General features: G+C 35.3%; 1 protein-coding gene across 1 annotated transcript in view; it reads left to right on the top strand.

Moving 5' to 3' along the window:
* The window catches only part of RFX3 (regulatory factor X3), a 331,177-nt gene extending 328,028 nt beyond the window's left edge, over positions 1-3,149 (top strand). The window contains 1 exon segment of the mRNA XM_049773246.1: positions 2,624-3,149. Within this exon segment, the coding sequence (XP_049629203.1) occupies positions 2,624-2,862 (239 nt within the window). The 3' untranslated portion in view covers positions 2,863-3,149.
* Positions 3,150-19,701: the final 16,552 nt, after the last annotated feature.

A 19,701-nucleotide genomic window follows, 5' to 3' on the forward strand; every position in this document is an offset into this window, starting at 1 on the left:
TTTTCATCAAGCTCTGTTTACCAACTGTGTGTGAGTTAATCTGTGTTTTAGTAATGTGCATATGAGCAAAGCAACAAAGGTAGGAAATTATAGCTCCAAAATATGGTTGCTGCAAATACATACTCTGGGATTTAGCAATATAACCTTCAGAAAATCAGTTACATTAACTTGTAATTTCAGAGCAAGAAACATCTTTCATTTGAAATCCATGTTGGCGTAATGCAGCCTAAATGATGCACTGACAAGAAAGCCTCATAACCCACTTTTGGGGACTTTGTCCCTCATGGCCAAGATGCAGTAGGAGTGTTACTACTACTTGGCCAAATGCTGACTGACAGTCTCCTTTATGAAGTGCTCATCTTAAATAAATTTAGTAACACCTCATTTTAGGTTTTGTATGCCAGATTTTTTTAATCTTGAGTAAAGTCTGAAATATGTCTGAGATTTTATTTAAGTGTGGGTATATGTGGAATTGGATTCATTTGCCCATTGGAAAAGAATTTGTGGATGGCTTTATGGTCCACATTTCTTCTGGCCACCATTGCCATTTTCATCTACAGCTGGGCAGAAGTAGCTGAACCTGCTTGAAATGATTCTTTGTTGGAGAAGTGAATAAGGAGAGATATTCGAAGAGGAGCCCAGGAGACCTGGGAAACACTCCTAGCAGTTCTCAGCCTGCCAGATAGGTGGTTTAATCTAAGGCCCAAGCATGTGATGCTGCTTGAGCACTGCTGTGCTGACAAAATCCAGGCCATCCTGGTTGTTCTCAGGTTGGGCTAGGTCAAACTAGGGTCAGTTTAATTCAAAGCAGCACTGTGACCTCTGTATTATCTGACCCATTAAAACGGTTCTTTTCTTGCTGTTTTACCCCTCTTATTATTTTGCATGTGTCTCATGCACAGGAAAGTTGGTGAAAAGGGAGTTAAGAAACAATCTTGGGGCCGGGAAGGTGGCGCTGGAGATAAGGTGTCTGCCTTGTAAGCGCTAGCAAGGAACGGACCGCGGTTCGATCCCCCGGCGTCCCATATGGTCCCCCCAAGCCAGGGGCGATTTCTGAGCACATAGCCAGGAGTAACCCCTGAGCGTCAAACGGGTGTGGCCCAAAAACCAAAAAAAAAAAAAGAAAGAAACAATCTTATCTGTCCTAGACTTGGTGGCTTCTTGAGACAGCTAAGCTGGCATATTTAGATCCTGAATGTGAAAGCTTCAAGATTTTTTGTCCTCTTACCTGAAATTTTTAAATTTTATTTTTTTGATGATTGAAAAACAAAGAAAAATTTTACACAGAGTAAGGCTATGATAGCATATTCTCTCACTGTTGTGTTTAACAATGACTACTGGAAAAATAAAATTTAAAAAATTAAAAACTATATTATAATGATGTTTTAGAAATTATATTAAACTTTAGAGATAATATTGATTTTTAATATATTTAATTCACAGAAATGAATATTAGCTCTTAATAGTGAATATCAGTGTTGTTAGGAATTAAAATTCATTAAATATAATCTGACACTATCTCTTCTATCCTCGAAATTTTACAGTAGGAATTATTAACAGAAGATAAGTACAGCAGGTAGTGCTTGTTCCTTTACATGGCTTTCCCAATTCTAGCCCCAGCACAACCTAAATTTACATAGGCATCACCAGAAGTGACCAAGCCCTGAACACAGCTAGGTATGACCCAAAAACAAAAAAAAATTAGGGGTCTGCTTAAGAGTAGTATCTACAGCATTTGTATCATAAATTACTGCTGTTCAGCAGTCCCATTTTATGCTTATAAAAGTTGCTTTGTGAATTGACAGGTCTCACCTATTTAATATCAATACAAATGAAATGTATGTCTAATGTAGATTTTTGGAAGAGACTGAAAATTTTCATTCTTTTATATTTTATATAGTACTTTCAGCTCAATACATTCCCCAAAGTGAGCATGGTCTACAAAATGACTACATTTAATAACACAAATTATGCCAGTATTTAATATAAAAAATTAGGAAATTACATAGGTCTTCTGCAAAGAACTAAGATTATTGATCACAAATTAGCCCCCAAAATTACTTCTGCTATGCTTTAAAGAATTAGCATGTTATTAATAGAGCACTGATCAAAGTAAAATGAATTAAAAGAAAACCTATATGGGCTGGAGAGATAGATTTGCCTTGCATACAGAAGGACAGTGGTTCAATCCGGGCATCCCATAAGGTCCCCTGAGCCTGCCAGGAGCGATTTCTGAGCATATAGCCAGGATTATCCCCTGAGCACTGCTGGGTTGGGGACCCCCCCCCCCCAAAAAAAAAGGCAAGAAAGAAAGAAAAACAATAAGTTTTGTCTCCAGAGAAGGACCTCAGAAGTTGTTTTCTTTATGTTTTGGGACGACACTCAGCACTGCCAAGGGTTTACTTCAAGTGCTGGAAGTCGCTCCTCAGGGATACTTAGGTGGCAATGTGGTACCAGGGACTGAACATGAGCCTTTCACATGCAAAGCATGTACTCCAGTCTGTTGATTAATCTCCTTGGCCCCAAGATGTTGCATTAATTTATTACCAAAGCACATTGAGTGCTTTCATCATGTTGTCTGGTTTTCATCTGGTAGTCATTTTGGTATTATTTATTTGTGCAGATGAAGGCAGTGAAGTGGAAAGTGAAATGGATGAAGAACTAGATGACTCTTCAGAACCTCAAGCCAAAAGAGAGAAAACTGAGCTGAACCAGGCATTTCCAGTGGGCTGCATGCAGCCTGTCCTGGAGAGTGGCGTGCAACCAACCCTTCTGAATCCAATCCATAGTGAGCACATCGTTACAAGTACTCAGACTATCAGACAGTGCAGCGCTACAGGAAATACCTACACTGCAGTCTAAAGAATATTAAAGCATATTTTTCCAGCTAACATTAACCCTGTTGATATTGGGCTTAAGTTGAAGTTTTAATAAGCCTGAAGGTCGACTGTTGTCAAATTCTATCTGTGCTGAACATTACTTTTGGAGTTGTGAAATGGAATGGGTGTATGTATTTCACCAGACTTTTTTTATGTAAACAGATTATTTGCCTCTTAATCAGAGTTTTTTTCCCCTTAGTTTCAGGTGTCAGGAGGATTTTTACAACACTTAATGTTTTTGTTTTCTTATAATTAAAAAGTAATTTACATTTTTGTAGCTTAAAATATTTTATTGTTGATTGTTAGTCTTGATGTATGATTTCATGTGTGAGTTTAATTAGATGCACTTCTGTGAAATATCAAAAGAAATGAATTTCTTTGATTTACACTGGAGGCATGCCCATTTGGCAGCAGATGCATCAGATTTGCTTTTGAAAGGTGCTTTTCATTGGACAAAACCAAAAGACACTATTTTGATACGTTTTGGAGTATAGAAAGAGAATACAGAACATTTTTATTATAATGCTAGAGGGTTGGGAAGGTCATCTATTTTTCTCTGGAGAAAAATTGAGCCGTGCATTTATTAGTTCAGAGTAAATGACAAAATTGCGAGAAATTATGCTAATATGTACATAATTTGTGTACATATTTCTTAGACCTTGTTAATGCAAGCTTCCGTTAAACATTGAATTTTAACTGTAATTGCATACCAATTCCTCTGTTTAAAGACTACTGATTCTGTATTTGGGACCACTGCACAGATGCATTCTACTGTTGAGTGGGGCTGTTATAGTTAGATACTGAAGCTGAAAAAAATGACTTGACTTTTTTTTAAGTGTACATGCTACTTATGCTGAGCTGGACATACAGGAAACCATTCCATTTGAATGACTTTCTTTTATTCCAGGTCATTTTCCTAATAGTAGTTCAATATGCTGCTATTATAAAAAAAATTATAGAATGCAAGGAATGTAGCAACCTGCATATCATTATTTACTTCAAAAATATTTCCTGGTTTCTAAAGTATGTGGATTTAAATTTTAAACAGAACCTGAAGGCAGTGTAACTGGCACACCACACTGTTGCTTATCCCCAGTTCTGTAGGCTTTGGATAAGTGACTGAATGGACCAGTGCCATTGAAGAATGTACATCAGGGATCATCGTACCTCGGCTACTACATGGTGCCTTAAAACAGAACTGAAGCTAAGGTTTAGTAAGGCTTATTTTGTTCATGTGAATTCCTCTTCAATCCATTTGATAAAGTGTGCCTGTCATTTTCAGATTCCCAAAGTAAGGACAGGTTACATGTTCTTCAAAGGAAATTTAAGAAAAACAGAGCAAAAAAGAAAAAAAAACACCTCAGTTCCCCACTTCGACCATGCAACTTTATTTTATTCTTAAAGCTGATATTACTTGATTACAAATTAGATTGCTTAAGGGTGTGGCTAGTTTTAATCACCAACTTGTTACATAAAAATCATATGTGTTTTAGATTACTCTTACCTAGTTATAATTTAAGGAAGTTAACAAAATAAGCAGGTACTTATCGAAGTGCATCTTTTCAGTCTGCATGTTTGTCTGTTCGTCTAAGTGTCTGTTCGGGTTCACACACGAGTGCCAGTGGACAAGTCAGCTATAAAGTCAGAAGGTGAAATCCCAAATCCCAGAGAGGATACACCTGTTCCCTTTTAAATCAAGTCAAGGCTCTTTGATTTTAAATACACAAATAACTATTAATTAGGGGAGGGGAGGTGGAACAGACACATCCATTCAGTTAATATAGCTAGAATACAAAATAAATAGCAAAATCAATGAATGCATAAAGCCAAAAGAAGGGAAGCACAAAATGATTTACTGATTATTGATGAAGCCTACATTAAACTCAAAATGTTTTATCTTTCATTTTTTTCTAGGGCAGGGGATAGGGGAAGGGCCTTGAAAGAAGAGGTGAGCCAATCTAAAAAGTTAAAAAATACCAAATGGTGTATTGGGTAATCTACAGTATGTTCCAACTGTTTACTACTCAATTGCCTACTCAAATAATGAAAACCCACAGTTTCTTAGGTGAATTTTAAATGTTTTAGATGCAATTTTAAATTGATTCAAATATGTTATACATTCTAGCCTCACCTTCATCTAACTATTACTTAAATTATCATTCCCTGTTTTCCTCAAAAAAAAAAAAAACAATGAATTTGCACCATTACACACTCCAAAAAGGTAAACAAATTGAATACCTTAAGCTGCAAGATCATGCATGTACTAATATGTGTGTTAACAAATGTTTACAGGTAAAATTTTAAGTAGGAAAAAAAGTACTCTCTGTTTCAAATCTGATTTCTTTTTTACTTTCCTGTTCCTACCCATCACTCCCAGACTTTATTTTATATGTATGGGACCAAATGTATTTACTTGTTTTATCTTGTTTATTGAAAACTTTAAATGTATTTATCATCATTATTTAATGTTGGAAATATTTGTATCAGTAGAGGAACCTGATAATAATGGGTAAATTTAGATTGATGCAAATTAGGGCTGGGAATGCTCCAGGATTCAACATTTCTTCCAATTGTTCATGTTTTTCTTTTTTTATGAGAAAAGATTAGGAATTAATCTTAAATCTCAAGTTGACTCAAAATAACTCCTTATGAACAGTTAGGAATGTTAAATCTTTGTGTGTAGTTTAGATTGTTCTGATCAGTAGACAAAAATAGTATATATGATCCATGCTCTTCCAGTTATTTCTAGTCCACAGTAAGACACATTCATATACAATCACGAATAATCATCTCAGACAAATTTAAATTTTAAGTATATTAGACAAAACAAAATTTATAGATCAGAGCTAATGGGCCAATCTCATTACTTGCCCTTATGGAGAATTTTATTTCCATTCCTCACAGTAACTGATTTCTAAATGATAATTTATTTATACAAATGCATACAAATATACATTTTAAAGGTTTCTTTATGTTTCTTGGTATTATGATTTAACACTAGTCATAAAACATAATTACACAAATGAAATGCTACATTTCTCTTTGTCAGAAACTGTAAAGCAGGTATGTTGGCTATTTTTGTATTTCAGAACAGGTATTTCCACACAACAAGATTGAATATCATGATTATCATTTGATCTTTGCATATTCTTTGAGAATCAGGCCCAAAATTTTGCATTCTTGAATCAGTGAACAATAAAAAAAAATGAGGTGAAATGAGTAAAAGCATCTTTTTGGGAAACAGGGCCCAATTTTCAGTTTTTTCTTTGAATATCAATTTGCTGGTCACTTTTTCAGGATTATCATCCAAACAATGTTTGGAACAATTGTATAAGTCTTACTACCTTTTCAGAAATCTGCTTTCCTTTTTGTGCTTTTTCCTGTACTGTATAGCACGGTTCATGCACCTCTTTTTAGATGGTGTCCTTTAAAAACTAAAGTAAATTTTAGAAAATGGTTTTAACACTGCTTACCTAAAATGAGTACTGTGCAACGTTGACTGCCTTTGATTTGTAGTAGACAAGCAAAACCAAACACGTTCTTGTAGAATGCTGTACGGTAGTCATTCAGAAATGAGTACAGTTTTCCTTACTGTAATCATGAAATTTTGTAGTGCTCGATGCATTTTCAAGCCTAAAAATTTCTTCAGATATGTTTGAGATGTTTAAAATAATGCTGTGCATTTAGTATAAAAGAAAAAAAATGTGTCACTGTGAGTGGGTCCTCCGTGTGTGGACGCAGGTAGAAAGTAAAGAGCTCTGGTGAGTCACCTTTGTATACAACTTGAGGCAGTGAATAACATACAACAAATTGACCTTTGCTAGAACTTTCCTCCCCCTAAATTTATGGAGAGAAATAGTAACCTTCAAAAAATTGAGATCAGAATTTAGAATTTGTAAATGAATCACACCAGAACATGGGGGAGAGGGGTTGACATGCAGTGCTATTAAAAATTGGGCTTGTCACTTGAGCAGGAAAACCTCCACCCATGTATATGGTTAGAACAAATCAATTAAAGAAATTCTAGTGTTCCTGCAATTTTGGTGATTTAATAAAAAAAATTTAAAACAATAGAAGCATTAATTCAGTGCTTAGTTCTAGTATTAGAGAACCCCTTTAATGTAATGCCTTGTATTAACCCTTTGAGCATTGTAAGATATACAATGGGGGATAAAAGCCTTTCAGATCATTTATTTAGACTTAGACCAGTAAAATATACTCTATATCCAAATGTCTAATTATGCTGTTTTTTTAAAGAGGGGGGGTAGGAAGAGAAAGTGTTTCCACACTGAACACTTGCATTTTATATACAACTCTTAATTTTCTTCAAGAGGGCTTGATATATTTATTCCCAAATATTCACTGCCATCTAAGTAAGTGTGCTGTTTACAGAATAAAAAAAAAAGAAACTTTTCTAGCATCATGTCATAACTCTAGAAAAGGAGGACAAATACATAGGCCTGTAGGTCTATGTTGTAACTGAACTCTGCACATTGAAAGTACCTAGATTGCCTTTAAAAGGTATGATAAAGAAAGGGTTACATTTTTTTCTCTTATTTTTTCCCAAAACAAGACAAAAATCTCATTTATTTATTAGCTTTAGAAAGTCCAGTTGTCAGTGACGCCTTGGAAGAAACAAGTTCAAATGGATAAAACAAAGCTGAACTCTCTGAGGGCAGGTAGGCTATTTGGAATTAGATCTCATAAATTGTTTGGGAATTTTGTACTGGGCATTTAATCTATGCTCCAAAATTTTATACGCTGTCAGAAAGATTATACAGATGTAGAATGGAGAGCATAGCAATTGATTTTAAGCTCATCTGTCAGGAGATGCTATGACTACTGCTTTACATATCTATACATGCCAATCTACTTATACAATTGCTGACTTTGTTCAGTGGACACTCTGTGTGTTCTGATTCCCTTTGTCCCCTGTGTGATGGAAACTGAGAGCAGCGTCCTCTGCAGATGTGCTTGTGCTGCCCTCAATGGGCACAATAAGAGTGTAACCTATTCTGATGTCTGATGACAGGACATACATAGCATAGTACAAGTTTGCCGTAAACGTTGCTTTTTAGGCAGTTTAGGAAGTCAAATCATGCAAATTACTCGTGGTAACATGCAATACTCAAAGGGTTTTAATTTAACTATCTTCTTTTTTGAATTCTTCATGATGATTTACTGTAAATGCTTCTCAGTTTGCATGCCTTGATCATTGCTGCTAGTGATTTTTATGTGCCAGTAGACCTGAGTTTAGTTTACCAATTTTACTTAAATAGTAAAAGCCACTTACAAAGTGACTGCCTAGGATTTTTTTCTTTTGTTTGAAGTAATTGGTAACGTGTCTTAATTTTTTTAATGTTTTCTGTCTCCTATTTGATTCTGATACTCTTTTTCCCCCCTTTCCTTTGTTTTTTAAATAAATTATGATGTTGGGATTGGAAGCCCTGAGTAATGAAATCTTTGGTAAGAATTGTTTATGTAGCTCAATATGATGACAACAATCTTTTTTAGGAGAATTATGATTCTGGGGAGGGAAAAAAACTCATTGACTGTTAATAACCAAGTAAAATTTTCCTTCAATGAATTAATAGTTTTGAACAAATGATTGCCTTGTCTTAACCTGCTAAACCCAATTTTAAATGACCCAATAAAAGAGGTATTGAATTTTATTCGTTTTAAAAGCATCTTTTGTACCAAAGCAAATTTTTTTCTCTACTCATCTCCATCATCAATTGGGACTAATGGTGGTGACCAATGCATAGGTTACAGAAACTTTAAGTGAGTGCCTTGAGAAAACTTGGAAATTTGTGCCTGGGGTGGTAAACTTTTAATTAGGTTAATTATAGTGCTTACCAATCAGTAATTCTACTATCACTCAGGGCTTTCGTACCTTCTAGGTAAAACTTCTTTCATTGTGTTTTTTTAAGAAACTGTATTTTTTTTTAAGTGCCATCATTTAAATTTCACTTAGTAAGTGGCAGATTACATTATTCAGTCCCACAAGCACAGAAACATAGTAACACTAGGAGATATTTGAACATTTATTTTAAAATCGACTGAATATATTATGTAAATGAGGTAAGCAACTTTTGTAGAGATTGTATGTGTGAGATAATGTAATGTTCTTTTCCAGTTTTTGAACTACAGTTGAATAAACTTTTTAATTATTTAAAAACATCTTTACCGAATAACATGTGATGGTTTTTTTGTATAATGTATTTGATTTTGTAAATACGTATTTCCGATGTGATTTTTGTGAGAAATGCTAAATCTTTTAGTATATCATGTCCTTTCAAAATTGGCAGGAGCTAAATAATAGTTCGTGGGCGATTTGTATTGTGTACTGTACAATAACTGGGGAACTTTTATAATTATAAAAATATATATTAACTTTTAGTGTGTTGTTTAAACAAATGACTGGAACATACTAAAGATATTAGTAGGATTTTTCTGAATATTTCAGACTTGAACTCAGGCTAGCTTTCTTGTGTTTTTCAAAAAAAAAATGGTGTCTTGTCTTTTAAAATCAATAAATTTGTTTCCTTGTTACAAATACATTTGAAATGGTTTCTTTCCCTCCCCACTACACACTCTTGCACTCCCCAATCCTTGCCAAGAAGCTTACATTACTCTGCCCTATCTAGAATATAGTTTCTGTCATTCACTAGCTCAGATACAAAATTAAGTTGTTTTCCTTTTTGCGTGTCAGATGAAATTGACAATATTTACACATGAACAGCACAAAAAGAGAAAACAGAATTATAAACTCAGCAGGGTACAAATCTTATCCTCAAAGAAAATTAGTGACTGACTGCTGTTTAATTTCAGAGGCTGTCACATTTCCATTGTAAATCCAAATTTGCAGATATTTGTATTTGTTTTATATCAACACATTGATATTTAGAACTCATGTTCTTTGCATAGATTGAAAGAGCTTATTAAGAATTCTATTAAAAGGAAAATGGCCTTTTTTCTTTGGATTATATAGTAACAACAAGAAGATTCCCCCTTTCTTTAATGTACATTTCTTCAGAGTTTTGACAATTACACTGAGCGATATAACCCCCACAATCAAAATTAAAAGGTTTTACTTTACTGTTCTTTTTTTTTTTAAATCAAAGTGTAAATAAATAGAGCTGCCTTCTAGCACACAGAAGAACCAGTACATTTCAGATTTTCTTAAAACATAGAAATTCCAGGCAGTTCTGTGGAGATGGCTCAAAGTACTGGAGTACATGCTTAGTCCGTGAGATTGCCATGTTCAATGTCCAGAACCACATGGTCCTTTAATCATGGCCTGTGAGATCCTCTGAGCACAAAATAAAAAAAAGAAAAACAAAAGAAAACTAGAAAATACCTTGGAGACCTCAGTCTAGTTAGTATTTACAAAAACACCAAATTCTATGTACATAATGAAATACAATAACATATTAGGTAAATGTTATCTAACAAATGAAAAAAGGCAAATAGAATATTTGCCAATATTAGACAGTACTAGTATAGAAAGAAAATGGGGGCATTTTTATGTTACAGTAATCACCATTTGTATGTGTAAATATATGTATAAAATACTTCAGAGTTTCTAATTTGTACATAGTATCTCCTGGAAATTTTAAGTCTTTCAAATAGGTCCTATAATTTGTGCTTATTGTCAAAGTTCTCTCACCATAGATTCTTAATATTATCTTCTTTGAGCTGGAGCATATTTAAGATTAGAACTCTGCCTGAGAAATGTAAGTGGTTTAATAATTTCAAATATCAACTAATTTTTTCCTTCATGTGGCCTTAAAGTAGTGTGTTATTTAAGGTACATATTTGAAGGGAGGGGCAAAGGACATCATAAGTGTGATTGCCATTTTGCTATTACTAGTATATTTAGATTACTGGGGAAGTCAGCGGGAAAATTCTGATGTGTATTCTGCTTCTCTCTGAAGCAGCCTCTGGATCAGGGGAGGAGATTGTTTCCTCTTACAGGAGCTAGGTGACAAACAGATAATGTAGCCAAAAGGCCTAGATATTATAGTATCTCTGCTAACAAGCTCTGCTTTTACATCCATTTATCATTTCTTGCCCCAAGTTTGGAAATATCTCATGCAAGATTTAGTATAGAAATAATATGTGAGCTGACAATACAGATACATTAATAAATATAAGTACAATATATTTTAATTAAAAGGAAAAGGTGGGCAAATATGTTTTCAGAAAGAGTACATCTTGGGTCTGAGAGAGAATTCAATAGATTGAGCATATACTTCTGGGTTAGTCCCCAGCACGGCATGGCTGGCTCTTTGAGCACTGGTAGGAGCAACCCTTGAGCACAGAGGCAGGAGTTGCTACTGAGCACTGCCAAGTGAGACCAAAATTATGTGAGTAAACAGCAACAACACAAATAAGACATTACAGAAAGATCGAAAGCAATGTGAAATTAAATAGAAATACTACCTGTGAAATTCTTAGCAAAAATATTAAAAATCATAAAGCTTTACTAGTGACAATTAAAGACAGGTGGAAAAATATATCACAGGAACAAAAAATTAAATATTGTTAAGATACTAATTCCCCCCAAAATATAAATGCAATGTCAGTACTAAGTTTTTTCTAAGAAATTACAAGCATAGCTAGAGAAGCAGTACAGCAGGTAAGACACTTACTTTGCATGCCACTAACCTAAGTTCCATGTCTAGCACCCTATATGGCTGTCTGAACCACTTCCGGGATGTTTCCTTAACACAGTGCCAGGAATAATCCTGAGCACAGCTGGGTATGGCCCAACTCTCAACTCCTCCAACATAATTAATAATAATAATAATAATAATAATAATAATAATAATAATAATAATCAGGAAGCCAGAGACAAGTATAAGCTTATATGGGACACTTCCATAGTCTCCTGAAAGTGTTGTGCCAGAACCATTCCCTCAGGTCAAAGTTACTGAACATTCAGGAACAGTCTTCCTCATGAAGATAGGGTGAATTTTGTTCTATCTTTTCTGTACCCAAGGGCTCTAGAGTACCCAAAAGAATGATTCTTTGGTAAGTTAGAGTGTCATGGGATTAGAAACACAAACCACCTCCACTGGAGCAGCTTTCTGGAACTGTTATCAAGGACTGTTTTCAGAAGTCATCCATGGTTACAATGGTAAGAACACACACATGGCTGACCAGAGTTTGATACACACACACACACACACACACACACACACACACACACACACACACACACACACACATGCAATGTCTCCAACTCACTTTTGGAAATAGCCAGGGAATTGGGGGTACAAGGAGACAATACCTGCCAGTTGGAGCACTGATATAGGTGGGAGAGGGGGAGGGAGATAGGAACAAGAAAAGGAGAGGGAAGGAGAAGATAATGAGAGAAGAGTTCAACCTGTGAGGGGGGAGAGGGACAGGACGACCCGTATCATCTTCACCCAATGAGTAATGCATCGCCCATCATCCCCACGTACGTTAAACTGAATGATGCTGGCCCAGGTTCATTCTCTGATGTTGAATGATGCAGGTGAGCTGGAATGTAGCCCTTACAAGCCATTTCTATATGGGTGTAGTCATGGATCTCAAGGCTGCAACCCTTTAGTTTTCAAAGCTTAAGATGTCTGGCGATTTGTCTCTTGGATTCAAACCCTTCCTCCTCTAGAAGCTTGAGTGTCTTCTCTATGTGGACTTCACAGCTAGAGGAGGGTTCATGACAAATTTATTTTTCAACCTCTGCCCACTGATTTCATGAGATTTACATATGAGCCTAATTGTGGAGTTTCTTGGTTATTCTTTAGATTGTTTTTAGAGTGAATTGTCCATATGTAGCTGTTGAGTGATATGTCTGTGAGAAGAGTTAGTTTTGGATAATCCTAAATCACCCATTTGAATTGGAAAACTGGGGAAATACATCTTTTTTTAGTTGGGGTTTGCAGTAGGAGCAGATCTGGGAGGAGGAAAATATCCAGCAATGCTCAGAGTTTACTCCTGGCTCTGCACTGAGGAATCACTCCTGGCAGGGCTTAGGGAACCTTTGTGGTGCCTGGAATGAATGGCTGTGTGCAGGACAAGCTCCCTACTCATTGTACTTTTTCTCTAGCCCTAATTAATATTTTCATTGAAGTAACATTGCTTTAGAGCAGTATGTGGTTCATGGATACATTATATTTTAGCATCTGTATATACTACATATAATCACCACCCAAAAAAAGCTCTAGTTTCCATCCCTAACATCCAATTGATTCCCTTTATCTCTATTCACCACTACTTCCCCCTTTCCTTGAGCAACTACCATTTTATTCTCTTATCTGTTCAATTTTGTTTTGTTTGCCAGTTTATCTGCATATGGAATCCATCTGACTTATTTCACTACATCAAAGACATTATTTCATCAATGATGAATGTCATAAAATGGCAATGTTTTATATTTTAAACAGTTGAGTAGTATTTCATAGTGTCAGTCTTGCCCATATCTTTTTCAAATCATCTGTTGATGAACCATTAGGTTACTTTTGTGTCTTTTGGAAATCATTTTGTAATGTACATAAAATATTGGGTTAGTTTTGAATTTGTGTTTTAAATAAGCACTAAGCACTAAACTATACAATAATAATTTGTCAAATAAGGAATAAGATAATACAATAATTGCATTTATGGTATTTTTAGCAATTTTAAGAAATTTCTGTAATATTTTCAAAGAGGTTGCACCAGTTTACATTTTCACCAACAATACGCATATTTTGTCCATATCCTAACACATTTGTTTCTTCTATTTTATGGCAATAACCATTTCACAGGTGTGAGCTTACACTTCATAGTGGGCTTATATTTTTTATTTTACCATTAATACATGAAGTTGAATATCTTTCATGTGTCTATTATACATCTTTTTGTATTTGTGTCTTTAGAACCTCCGAATTTTAGTGTCAGGTTGATACTTGTTCACTATGAGTTCTTTCTTTACTTTGGCTATCCTTTTGATAAATGTGCTATTTGTGAACACTTTATTCCATTCAATAAAATGTCTTTGGGGTGGGAGTGATCCCAAGCAAATCTCAGAGGGTTAGGGACTTCCCCTTGCCATTGACAAGGGGTTCAAAACAAGGGCCTGTGGCTGCAGTACTGCCTGGGTCCTGCAGAGTTGAGGATTGCCTGGGCCATTCCAGTGATGCCTTATCACTGTTTTCTCATTCTCATCCAGATGAATTTTGGTCTGATGATAGTTTTTACACTGTGCAGATATTTTTCTCAATTTGAAGTAGCCACATTTGTTTATTTTTACTTTTGTTACCCTTGACGTAAGAGAAAGCCCACAAAGATACCAATAAGGTGCAGGTCAAGCTATTTTCTATTTTGTCTGTCTCCCGAAACCATATGAAAAATAAATTTCTTTGTCTTGATTGCCACAGAATTCCCTCTGTGTGGCATAGAACTTGGTAGATAATTTATTTGACAAATGTTACATAAATTAAGGAAGTGATTATCTTATGATTGTATGTAATGATTATACTGTTGAAAGTTGTTTCTACTTCTACAAATAATTGTTTATCATTTTACTTAAACTTTTTGACTATGCACATATCTTATTTTTCCCATACTTGCATATTCTTTGCATAAATTGGAGAAAAACAGTGCTCTCTATAAAATATTGGTGGGGGCATGTTGCTAAACTCTACTGCTCAAGTTTGAACTAACTTATAATACTTTAAATCTGAATCAACTGACTGAAAAATATTATTAAAGCATCTAATTTTTAATACAGGACTGCTTATATTTTTAAGGTTGAAAACAAATATGTAAAAACTACATAATCTGAAGATTATTTACAGAATTATTGATTATTTTGAATCCTTCCCTCAGTAATTGCTATATTAATTATAGATGCACAGTGGGAAAATAAATATTTTATACCCCAAATGATCATCTAGAAGTTAAACTTGAAATACGAGCTGCAAATCTATCACTAAGTACTTATGTTAGCATATCTGTCATTTCATTTTTTTTAATTATATCCTGTTAAATATACCTACATAATCGCAGAACACTTCATTATGTTATTAAGTAAGGGAACTGTTCTTTAAAATATGAAAGATATTAAGTCCTGACCTAAAAAAATTACTTTTAATCTCACCAATTTAAAAAATCCTATTTCCTTTAAGAAAGAATAAAAAAGAAATAAAGCACTCACTACTCAGATAAAAAATAGCACATGTCCATGAAATAAATTAAATACAAGTCACAACTTGATAAATCTCACACAAATATTACACAGAAAAAAAGTAGCCAAACACAAAGTAAAATGGGTTAAATTATTCCATTTACAAAGTTCAAAGAGGAGAAAATAGTTGCTCTTAGAAAAGAGCTCAGGGCTTTTGGGTGATAGAAATACTATCTCTTTTTATTTTTTACCATTTTTTAAAATATATTTTATTTAAATACCTTGATTAGATACATGATTGTATTTGGGTTTCAGTTATGTAAAGAGCACCCCCTTCACCAGTGCAACATTCCCATCACCAATGTCCCAAATCTCCCTACTCCCCACTCAACCTCCGCCTGTACTCTAGACAGGCTTTCTATTTCCTTCATACATTCTCATTATTAGGATAGTTCACAATGTAGTTTTTTCTCTAACTCATCCCTGTTTATGGTGAGCTTCATGAGGTGAGCTGTTACTTCCAGCCCTTCTCCCTTTTGTGTCTGAAAATTATTATTGCAAGAATGTCTTTCATTTTTCTTAAAACCCTTAGATGAGTGAGACCATTCTGGTTTTTCTCTCTCTGACTTAATTTTACTCAGTATAATAGATTCCATGTAGATCCATGTATAGGAAAATTTCATGACTTCATCTCTCCTGACAGCTGCATAATATTCCATTGTGTATATGTACCACAGTTTTTTTAGCCATTCGTCTATTGAAGGACATCTTGGTTGTTTCCAGAGTCTTGCTATGGTAAATAGTGCTGCGATGAATATAGGTATAAGGAAGGGATTTTTGTATTGTATTTTTGTGTTCCTAGGGTATATTCCTAGAAGTGGTATAGCTGGATCATATGGGAGCTCGATTTCCAGTTTTTGGAGGAATCTCCATATCGCTTTCCATAAAGGTTGAACTAGACGGCATTCCCACCAGCAGTGGATAAGAGTTCCTTTCTCTCCACATCCCCACCAACACTGCTTGTTCTCATTCTCTGTGATGTGTGCCAGTCTCTAGGGTGTGAGGTGGTACCTCATAGTTGTTTTGATTTGCATCTCCCTGATGATTGGTGATGTGGAGCATTTTTTCATGTGTTTTTTGGCCATTTGTATTTCTTCTTTGTCAAAGTGTCTGTCCATTTCTTCTCCCCATTTTTTGATGGGATTAGATTTTTTTCTTATAAATTTCTGTCAGTGCCTTGTATATTTTGGAGATTAGCCCCTTGTCTGATGGGTATTGGGTGAATAGTTTCTCCAACTCAGTGGGTGGCTCTTGTATCCTGGGCACTGAAATACTTTCTCTTGATATGTATAGTGACTATTTATTTGTATACCAAGAGAACATTTTGATATAACAAATAAAAGAGCTAAAAGTACTCTGGTTCTAGGCTAACCTCTCTATAGACTCAATGATTTAATCCCATACTCACCTAAGAATTTTCTAAAGCCTGGAAAGCATTTAGCATACACTTTTATTTTTTTTTTATTGAAAAACACTATGAATACCGAGTTTGTATGCTTTACTTTTAATGCATTATTTTCAGGATGCCTTTAACCAGAGGAAGCCATGAAATGTTCATACTTTAATAATCAGAAATGATTACTTGTCTGCTGGTTAGTTTATTTTAGATTAGTACAAAAGGATGTATTTGTTGTAGTTGACATAAATTAACAAATACAAAGAATATTGAATTTTTACAATCTCTGGTTCCTGGTACTTAAGAGTAAAAAATAGATAGCATGGGAAACAAACGTTTAGGCTCTTACCTTGCACATAGCCAATTCCAGCATCACATATGGTCTCCTGAGCTTCACCAGGTGAGATTCCTGAGCACAGAGCCAGGAATAAAACCTGAATACTGTCAGGTATGGCCCCAAAACAAAATGAGAGAGAGAGAGAAAAGAATAATGTCAAGATGTTGCTGGTGATAGATCTTATGCTCTGACTGTGGGAGGCCTTGGGTTAAATCTCTGACATTGTGGATATCATGCAGGGATCAGGGCTGCAATAAATATACAAATTATTGCAAAAGATTTGTTGTTATTCTTTTTTTTTGTTTTTCTTTTGCTTTTGGGGGCCATATCCGGTGACACTCAGAGGTTACCTATGCACTCAGAAATCGCTCCTGTCTTGGGGACCATATGGGACGCCAAGGATTGAACAGAGTTCTGTCCTGTATCTACCGCATGCAAGTCAAACGCTGCACCACTGAATTATTACTCCAGCCCCTATTGCAAAAGATTTTTGGCAAGTGCTTCAAACTTGTAGGGTGTCCCTATTCTGCAGAAATATTTTTTGGTGATCTAGAATACTCAGCATTTTTTTTTCACCTTGCTAAATGGCTATTCATAGGATTCTATGTCAGTAGGGTCTGAGAATTGAAGGAGTAATCCTGTGATATGTAGGATACATATCTCTATGTGATATCTGTAAGTAAACCAAGACCACAGGTTGTATCGGGGCAAGAAACAACAGCTCTTATGGGCAGGATATAATGCTGTTTGTATTCCAGAAGTGGAAAGGTTTATTTGCATAATGGCGGTATGACCAAGTCAAATTGCCATGCATTTTAGGACTAGTGTAACAAGCAAGCTCTCTCATAGAAATGATTTGCAAAGCAGCGTTCATCATACAAATGAACTGGAGAGGGAACACTCCCAGACTCTCCATCTTTCTCTTCCCTCGTCCCTATGCTTGCTAGTCTGCAATGAAGAGACATCAAGAGTGTCAACATTCACCACCTGTCCTCTCTGCCCCCTCCATACAACTCTCAGCTTTCACTGGGCTTTATTTCCTAAATCTAGAATATGTCAGTATCATTTTAGAGACAAATTTTTCTTGACTCTACTTTGTAGATGCATCAGTTGTGCCAGTTGTGGTCCAGATCACTTCTGAAGGAAAACGTGTCTGCAGGCTATATTTTGCCAAGAGCACCTAGAATATTCTAAAATATTACCATAGTACAGCTACTTTTTCATTAATGATATTTATGATTAGTCATTTATGATTTTTCATTATGTCATTTATGATTTTTATAAATGACATAATCTGGTCTAAAAGAGAATTATCATCAGAAATAAAGAAGACTGAACCCTTTTTTGTTTTGTTTATTTGTTTTTATTTTGGGGCCACATCTAGAGGCACTCCAGCATTACTCTTGGTTCTGTGCTCTGAAGTCACTCCTGGCAGACTTCAGGAACCATATGGGAATCCAGGTATCAAACCTGGGTGGACCCTGTGAAAGGCAAATACCCACTCTTCTGTGCTATCATCACTCTGGCCCCCAACGTCAATCCTTTTAGAAAATAAACTTATGCAAAAGTCTATGAAGGAAAAAAAAGTTATTAGTTTCTCCTCCCAACTTAACTCTACTTAACAATGGTACTTTTTTTTGCTAACCAGAAGAATATGAGCTAGAAATGGAGATTTTATAAATAATGTTATTTTTGTTAACTAGTATTATTAAAACATTTTGTAACAGTTGAATTTATGTCTTATGAAGTTTGTTGCCACTATACTAAAATGCCTGGGCAGAAGTGATTTCTGTAAATGCATATTTACCCTAAAATTTTGTTGTTGGGCCACATCCAACAATGGGTAGGACATATTCCTTGCTCTCAGAAATCACTCCTGCAAGACTCAGAGGAGTATATGAAGTACTGAGGATTGGACCCAGGTTAACTACATGCACGGCAAATGCCTTACCCACTGTACTATCACTCTAAAATTCAGCATATTTTAAAATGTTTTCTAAACATTTGTATGTCAGATTTTGGGGGTAGAAGGAACTTGAATGTATTACATTATTTTGTTTATAGCATTAAGTTTATGTTGGGGGCCAATTCCTCTGGGATTTTTGATTTGCTTAGTTTTAATTTATTTTTATGATGCTTTATTTTTTATGTGTCAAGATTATAGTAGTGTTCCAGTTTTGGTACTGATGATCAAAGTTACTGTTTATCCCCACCACTGAAGTGCTCATGACACTCCCCCCAACCAGCTCTCCCATGTTACCTCTGAACCAACCTTTCTTTCTCTCCCAACCTGCCACACTTTCCTTGTTAATTGACGTTATGGGGGAGTTCGCATTATAGATTCCAGTTTTGTTAAGATAATAAATATTTGTCAAGTGCTATTTTAAACACCTGCTACAAATATGCTGACTGCCTGATGGTGGTGCATGATGGCACAAACTTCTTAATATCGGCATCCTATAAATAGCAAGCCAAAGGTCAATTCTGGGCACCATATGCCTCTTCAAAATCATCATCACTGGCTTATCTGTGCCAAAGAGAGGGTGTTGTTGTGGGAAAGCAAACATTTTTGATTGATCCCACTGGGAGACTTAGTGAAAGCACTAATAATATTGCCAAGAAGGAGAAGCAAAGGATATAAATTTTCCAGCCAGTTTACCTGCCTCCTGTTCCAGCCATGCTGTCTGCTAACTAGGTGGCCACACTTTACTAAGTTCATTTTCATTGGCCATAAAATCAAGAAAAAAATTAGTGTCACGTGTACTTTTCTAGGGTTACAATGAGCTCTAGAAAAGGCATGAAAACATGTTTGTATAGGGAATACTTCCCCCATCTCACCTCACCACAACTACAGACACATCAGGTCCCCCTGTGA

Source organism: Suncus etruscus, chromosome 1 (assembly GCF_024139225.1).
Source record: "Suncus etruscus isolate mSunEtr1 chromosome 1, mSunEtr1.pri.cur, whole genome shotgun sequence".
Lineage (NCBI taxonomy): Eukaryota > Metazoa > Chordata > Mammalia > Eulipotyphla > Soricidae > Suncus > Suncus etruscus.